The sequence below is a fragment of the Acyrthosiphon pisum genome, chromosome A1, assembly GCF_005508785.2.
Source record: "Acyrthosiphon pisum isolate AL4f chromosome A1, pea_aphid_22Mar2018_4r6ur, whole genome shotgun sequence".
Lineage (NCBI taxonomy): Eukaryota > Metazoa > Arthropoda > Insecta > Hemiptera > Aphididae > Acyrthosiphon > Acyrthosiphon pisum.
In genome coordinates, this window is record NC_042494.1 from 157370899 (window position 1) to 157379549 (window position 8651).

General features: G+C 27.4%; 1 protein-coding gene across 1 annotated transcript; it reads right to left on the reverse strand.

Moving 5' to 3' along the window:
• Nucleotides 1-6839: 6839 nt before the first annotated feature.
• LOC115033583 lies at nucleotides 6840-8372 on the reverse strand. The gene is made up of 3 exons (XM_029486400.1): nucleotides 8343-8372; nucleotides 7943-8248; nucleotides 6840-7257 (listed from the first exon to the last, which is right to left on the reverse strand). Exons 1-3 carry the CDS (start codon nucleotides 8370-8372, stop codon nucleotides 7183-7185), a joined length of 411 nt encoding a protein of 136 aa, XP_029342260.1. The 3' UTR covers nucleotides 6840-7182.
• Nucleotides 8373-8651: the final 279 nt, after the last annotated feature.

The following is an 8651-nucleotide window of genomic DNA, read 5'->3' on the forward strand; positions in this document are numbered from 1 at the left end:
AAAAAAAAAAAAAAAAATTTTTAATATGGTGGTGCTAATGTAAAGGACCTATAAACATCGTTGTATATTATTTTCGATACTATTCATTATCTCGACTTGAAGACGTAGGTATTGGGATCGTTACAAAATACTTTGGCACAATTTTTTTTTTATAAGCATTTAATGTTTGATTCTTAACAACATTTATCATATTTAAAATTAAAAAATGATTTTGTAGTTAAACATGTATAAAATATTAAACTTTTATTGTTCTGTAGTGACTTCAAAATGTAATGATACCAAATATTTTCGAAAACATTCGTGTTTTCTGAAATATTCAGTACCTATAATATTATACGATAAATGCATAATCCCATGAATTAGAATATAATATGAATACATTTAAATTCAGTGGCCTTGTGAGTATATTGAGGTCAAGCATCAGCTGCAGAGTTGGGAATTATCTAGATAAATATTATAGTTCCCCTACAAAATTATAAAACCAATGTTAAAAAAATTCTAATAATATAATAAAAATTATTTATAAAATTAGAAGAATATATTTCTTGTTATTATTGCCACTTAACGGTTTTCCCGGGAAAACCAGTTTTCCTCGTTCGTGCATTACCCCAGCCCCCCACAAAAAGGAAATAATCACTTTTTTACACATTTTTTTTTACCAATCATTAGCACGTAATTAGCATGCATTTGCACGACTGTCATTGAACCCGCCACTTCAACACTTGAGTGATTTTCACCTTTCACCAATACTATAGTTCGTGGTAAGTATTTTTACACATATTAAAATCAATACGTACATTTGATTTAATTTGTATTAACATTTCCATTGTTAGAATGCATATTTTAAATCGTATATGACACAAAAATGCTAACATTTTATATTGAGCTAATAGATATTATAATTTTATTATATAAAATAGGTAGACATGGTAATTATAAAAATAATATAGAATAAATATTTCAAATTATCAAAATCTTTATTTTACAAATAATTTATATCTTTAAATTAATTATTTTCAATGAAAACGTTTTAATATAAAGTATATTATATATATTATATGTACTTATATAATATATAATCATAACTTCAACACAATGTAATTATTGATATATGTTTATGTGTAAAAATACTTACCTCGAACTATGGTATTGGTGAAAACTGAAAAAACCAGAAAGTGGTAGGCGGTTTTTATCAAAGGTTTTTTGTACTTCCCGGACCTAGATTTCTCTTCGATGGCAAGGACCTTTTTTTATCATTAATTTTCTTTGGCGACATATATAAGAATTCTGCACGCCCTGCGCACCACGAAGTGCCAGTACGTGCCAATTTCTTAATTCGTGATCGCATAATATGGATCGTACCTATTTGTTGATGACAATGATTTTATTGGGGATGTTCGATTTCTACAAGTGACAGTCTGGCCGTTATTTATTACTGTGTAAGATTTTAGTTTATGATTATAATGGTGTGTGAGCATATCATTATAATATTAATAAAACTCAATATAGTCATTACCCATCGGTTGGGGTCTTAAAGGTTAGCGAAACCAGCACAAATATATATACATCGAAAAACATAAAACATCTAAGTTGTCTTAGAGTTTCCCTAGTTGAATTTTATACTACCAATACGGCAAATCAAAAAACCTTAAATTATTTAAAACTGATTTCAAACACATAATTAAATTAATTTATAAATTGAGGTTGAACAAATTGTTATATATAGTTATTGTTATAGGATTTATGGAGTGTAACTTTAACTGATTTCAACTGAAATATAACTATTGTTTTAATGTTCAATTTAATAATTGTCTGTTCTCTATTTGAAGGAATTAATTCACATTTATGTACAATGTTTTAAAATCGATTATTACGTCAAACTATTTACTAATAAATACAAATGAATCTATTAGTAAATATTTTATAATTTGTATGCTAACTATGTACTGTGTAAATTATATAGGAACTCATTTCCCTGGAGATTATAATATACGCCTATTGACTTGTTTTAAGAATTCTATTACTTACAAATACATATCTCTAAGACCACATCACCGTGGGCCGCTGGTTGACGAACAACCAGTCAACTAAATTTCAACATCACTCAGCTGAAGTTGCCGTTTGTAATGTATAATTTTCCCCAACACGTCCCCCTAAACAAGCCTGTAATTGAGGCGTCGCATGACGTGGGTCCTTCCATTTTAAACATCACTTATATAATTGGTCATTTATTATTTATTGTGGCCAGTTTTAAAGACGCATATATTCAAAACAAAAAACAATATAATCAAATATTATTAATAAAAAAAAATATTATAATTAAAATAATGCGCTTAGAAGGCGTGTCCCGATCGCCTTGCTCTGGTGCTGACACCGAAATTATTATTACTGTTCACATTATTCACTTCTGTGAAACAAAATATTATTAATTATTCATGTATCGCTATTGCTAAAGAAATTTAAAATTACAATATATTACTCAATTCAAACCCCTGCCATTTTTCCCTTAAAAAAACCTCCATTATTATTCACTTGTGTAAATGTAAATGACACATTTGTTGTACTGACCATGTGTTTAACCAAAAAACTTTATTATATTTTGTGTACATACCATGTGCCATCAAAAAACATAATTATTTCCTGCTGTAAAAATCATCATTTAAAAAGTATTATTATTATTATTATTATTATTATTATTATTATTCACTACTGTGAAGCACAATATTATCATTTGTAATATGAAAATGATTATCCTTATTTATTTTGCCTCATGTAAAATATAAGAATCTGATTATTATTTAAAAATTGCCCAATCTTATTATCTTTATTATTTCGCGTTACCACTTACCTCACTTTCCTCTATAAAATATAAATCTTAGATCCTCAGTGATCCATGTGTGTATTAAAGCCTATATTATGTTCTACCGACGAAACCTTGTGTTTCCAAGCGGTGTACAGCATATATAGGTAACGAACCTCGATCCCAGGGCCTCGTGGGAACTTTCTGCTAGTGTAAAAAACTACAGAATTTTACAACGTACTCCATCCACTGTGAGTATAATATAAGTAGTATATCAAGTATTCAAAATACTATACAACAAAGTAGGACAATTTTTAAAATCACCAAAGTGACCAAAGATAATATGTGATAATAAGGATGACCTCACAACCGATTGTATTGAATACATCTTACAAACGTATTACAAAACAATTATAATTAAGTTTATTAAAGCAATTACTGGTTCTATTTTCATGAAAGAATACCATTCAGACATTAAAACTATATTTGACGATGTTTTGCAAGTAAGTTGTTACCCAAGTAATACACAAACAATCATGATAAGAATTTAAATTTAATAATAATCACAACATGTTTCAAAATATTTAAATTTCATAGGTTAGATCAATAACATATATTATATACACCAGCACAAAAAGATATTTATCGTAAAACATAAAACATTACCGTGTCATCTTAAAATATCCCAAGGTTGTAGTATTTAGTTTATACTACCATTAATACAAAACAAAAAAAAACGTGGTTTAATTTATTTATAATACTACCTATCTTATACTCATCATTTATGATTTATTAATTATTTACAAATTAAATTCCTAAAACCATAATTGTAAAAGTATGCTTATGATGACCGAATTAATTTTTTTTTTTTATTGGTCTAGTGTCTGCTAACTGGCTTTTAGCTATTGTGTGGAGTTACGATGAGTAGGGATGGAATGGTTTGTATGGTTGGTTGGCACACGTGTGTGTGTGGCAAGATTTTTGATCATCCAACCAAGAACTAGTAGGTAGTAGCGGCCATTGATTACTCTCAATCATGTTGTGCGATTGATTTCAGCCACTGCGCAACGCCTAGCCACACATTTTAAATTATTATCGAATTGTAAGTAATTATATGTGTCCTTATAGACATTTTAAAATATCTGAAATATTTATGGTCATGATAATTTCCGAAGTAGTCTTCTCATTGCTCCAACCAAAATGTGAAAGTAGTAATTCACGTCTGTTTACCAATATTCAATTAGAACTTAATTTTGAAATTTTATTTGCATTTTTAATTTATCATATATAATTTATCATTCTAAACGATTAAAAAAAAAAATAAATATTTTTATTACCTATAGATTAATTTTGAACGAAGAATCCAAACCAGATTAAAAGATTAGGGATCGCAAAGCCATCTTAAAGGTGCCCTGGCTGAAATAAATACTAACATCACGGCAAAAATCCATGTGTTAAAGTTTTTCAATACTATAATCTCCCACTCATAATTACATTTATTTCTAAATTTTGTACATGTTCTTTTAAAAAAAACTAAGAAAATCGAAAATTTCTTAAGCCCAAAAATAGCTCAAAAAGAATCAAAATATTTTGACAAAGTCATGTATAATTTATGGACAATGTGTATATACTATATACACATTTGACGGTAGTTTAAAATGTCATAGTTTAAAAGTTGTGAAGTTATATCAAAAAACAAAATTAACAGTCAAAAAATGGTTTAGCGTAAGAATTCCCTGTTTTTCTTAATTAAGTATCAACTAGATGTCTAGATTCAGATTCAAATCATTAAAGATGCTGAAGTAGATAATCGAATAATTTGTACTTCTCCATTAGCACTTGACACCCACAAAAATATTTTAATAGAACATATCATTGTAAAATCAAAACATTCATCGTTCCGCTATGAATTATAAAATGCGTGAGTATTCTAGGTTAAAAAAATGATATTTCACATAATATTATAAATTTTGAAAGCTATACGAATTACACCTTTCATATGTTTTACAACACAATTGGTCAATTATAAACAAATTCCACAATCTTTCAATGATCACCCCACGTTACCTCACCGCTTCTAGACAATCGACGAGAGTGTATAATATAAAGGCATCCGAGATCTCAATTATAAAGATCTCCATGACGACGATGACAACAGGTTGTGGTTCTCCTCGAAATAGCTTTTTAATAACACATATTATAAAATTATTTTCTAAGCCCAACGAAACTCCCAAAATATTCAAACTAAGTTTTTAAAAGTTTATAATAAAATCATAATATTCAACAATTATAGTCAATGAGTTTAAAACAATGATACATTAAGATAAAAAAAAAGGTGGGTAAGTGTATGTCGCTCTGCTGTACAGTAGGTTACAAGTGGGTCACTGTATAATGAATAGTATTAAATTTGAATTCAATGATATAATATCACTGGATAAGAAAAACGATTCTGAGTGGAGACGGTTTGTCAGTCTAGGTATTAGACATACCTATTATAGGTATACTTATCTTTAGTATTAAAAAAAAATTGACCTATAATAGGTATTAATAATAAATTCCAAATTAATCATATCACAATATCAATCAGGTAACGCGTTATACATCAACAACAAACCGTGGTACTATCATAGATATATAATAGTATACTTTAGAAGTTTCAAGTACCCACAAATAATATCATACAATCATTACAATCACAATAAAATAACTAAAATAGTTATTCCCGGGTTTTTTAATATGTAATTTCATCTATTAAATTGGAAATTAAAATGTCCATAAAAATAAACTGTGCTTATGTATTTCTTAGAATTTTTTGCAACATAATTAAATATTTACGTGGAATATTGTTTTAAATTTTCAATCCTTAGATATAAAAGTTGAACATTTTATAAATTTTTAACTACAAAATAATTATTCAATTTTAAATTTGATAAATTTTGTCAACATTTTAACTTCAAATGCTTATAAAAAAAAATTGTGCCTATGTATTTTTAATATTTTTCAACTGCTATTGTAACAATGTATCAGGAGCTTTGTATTATTTTTTTACACTTTTTGGCCCAATAGATAAAACTTTATTGATATTTATAGAAAAAAAAACTAAAAAAATTGAAAACTTACAATGCCCGTAAACAGCTCAAAAAGTGTCAAATTATTTTCAAAATTTTATCGTATATATAAAATGCTAATATAAACATTCAGTGAAATTTTCAAGTTTCTACAGTCATTCGTTTTTTAATTACAACAAAATAAGAAAATCGTCTCATGAGAAATCGAGCAAATATCAAATGTTGTAAAAAAATGAATTTCAAACGCTCATAAAAATTTAATTTGACTTTCTTATAGACATTGTTTTTTTGATAAAGGTAGATTATCCTATAAGGAATCTTGTATGACATTTTAAAATCTTAGTTCTAAAAAGAAAAATTTTTACGAATTATAAACTCAACATAATTAGGTAATTTTCGTGATTTTTCCATATTTTGTCAATTTTTGAACTTTAAATGCTAATAAAAAAAAAACTGTGACTAAGGATTTTTAATATTTTTTAAATGTCATTGTACAATATAGTAGGAGCCTTGTATTAAATTTTCAAGTATTTTTACTCAACAAATAAAGTTTTATTGACATTCATAGAAAAAAAAACTAATTAAATAGGAAACTGGAATTGTCCGTAAAATGCTCAAAACAAATCAAAATATTTTGAAAATTTTATCATGTATAGAAAATGGAAATATAAACAACCAGTGAAAATTTCATGTATCTACAGTCATTCGTTTTAAAGTTACACCAAAAACCAAAATCAATTTTCTCAAAAACAGATTTTGCGTAAAAATTCCCGTTTTTCCTTAATTTTTCTTTTGTTTTTCACGGCGCTTTTGAAAACTATTGGAAAAATTTTACTTTTGAGCCCCCAAAGTACCAACTAGATTCACTTTGCTATCAGAAAAGGTACTGTTGAAGAAAATCCAAGCACTTTTACTGTCCTAAAAGGTGATGACAGACACAAAAAAAATAAAAAAATAAAAAAACACACATCATTGTAAAATCAATACATTCATCGTTTCACTCAGAATCTAAAAAACAATAATTATTAATGAAACATGATCCTTGTTCGAGTATCTTACGTTAAAAAAATATCACGGGATGCCGATTAATTTTCTCTGTTTATTGTTTATTCAATTTGAACAGAACTTGAATTAATAAATAACCAATTGCACCGTTTGATAGGATAAGTAGTTGTCTGAGATTGATATGACACATTCCATACAACTTAAAATGGAAGTGTTCGTGCAATCTTCGAAGTAAAAAAAACTTGATCTAAATAAAAATAAAAATAATTTTAATTTAAATGAATCGAATGTAGTCGAATAGTTGAATATTTATACCTGACGTTTAATTCTGGGGTTTCTTTCGATTACGGATCGTTGATGTAAGACTAGACTCATCCGATTTATCTGAAAATACAGACATTAAGTTCTAAAGAATTAGAACATACTAAATAAACACAATGTTGACTATATTAATTCCTACTAATGAATAATCACGTAATTTTTACTGATTAAAATAACATAAGATGTACATTATAGAGATTTGTTGTTTTTAAGAAAGTTTCACTATTTTTATGTATGGATAAATTAAATATTTATTCGTTTTTATTCACTGGAGTTACTAAGTATTGAGAATAGATTAAATAAATAAATAGATAATGATTAATTTAAAAAAACGGGGAATTGGATTTTGCTAGGATTAAATATCATAATAAAATTAGAACAAAATAACATAAATCATTCTTCTTGGTTATTTAATATTCTGTACTTTCGAAAATAGATTAACTATAAAAAAATTGCGTTTCTATATTTTTGAGATTTTTTGGTTAGAGAATAACCTGTATGTACGTTAGAACCTTAAATTTGTAAAGGTATAAAAATTAAACAATTTTTAAATTTTTAACTACATAATCATTTTTAGATTTTAAGTTTCATAAATGTGGTTAAACAAAATTTATTTTTAATATTTATCAACTGCTATCGTTATATGACAATACAATGACAGAATAAAAAAATAAAAATCAGCTCTGCTCAGAATCTAAAATCTATTTAAGTTTACAATGGATTCGAAAAATATATAATATATAAATACCTCCTTTTCCGTGGCGTGACCAATCATGTATAATGTTAGAACATTAGTTATTCTCATTAATAAAACTATGAAAGGAATTATAAGAATTCGGTAGTGATCATAGCTTCTAGGGAATAATATACGTCCGTATAAGATATTAATTATTTCGCCGACGTTTGCTGCAATAAAAGAAACTATAGCCGGAAAGCCATGTATTGATTTATTGATATCGTTTAAGCATTCTATAGCATCCAAATACAAATCTCTGTATGTACTTAAGGACGACCCTCTTTCAGGAACTTTTTCATTTATCTTGAACACTATCCACTGTGTATATAATATTAGTAGAATATATTCATAAAATACTACGAAATGGAAAAAATTCATCACCGTCATAATGATCTGAAAATGTGTGATATACAGTCGTCACCGATGCTAATATTGTATCCATGTCACAAACATAATATTAAAAAACTATTAGAGTGGGGTTGAGTGGCCGAGTGGACTAAGGCATCGGTAGCGACGCACACCGTCGCCGGTTTGAACCTCGGTCACAGACGGCCCTTCTCTTCGGGCAGTCACAGTGTCTAAAGAAAGGGGCCGCCATGATGGTTCACTTGAAAATTAATTGATTCATTATCAAACAAGAAGATCTGTTATTTCTCCAACGATAATATGCTTAAGTTTAAATTTGATAATTGGGTAACTGTTTCTTAAAACTTGGCAACAG

What these genes read in the sequence shown, in the direction of transcription:
- LOC115033583 (XM_029486400.1), bottom strand. Translation starts at nt 8,372, where the DNA reads ATGGATACAATATTAGCATCGGTGACGACT. An exon ending in TATTAGCATCGGTGACGACT is followed by an intron (nt 8,249 to 8,342) that starts GTATATCACACA and finishes TTATATACACAG; the next exon opens with TGGATAGTGTTCAAGATAAA. An exon ending in GTCACGCCACGGAAAAGGAG is followed by an intron (nt 7,258 to 7,942) that starts GTATTTATATAT and finishes CTGTATTTTCAG; the next exon opens with ATAAATCGGATGAGTCTAGT.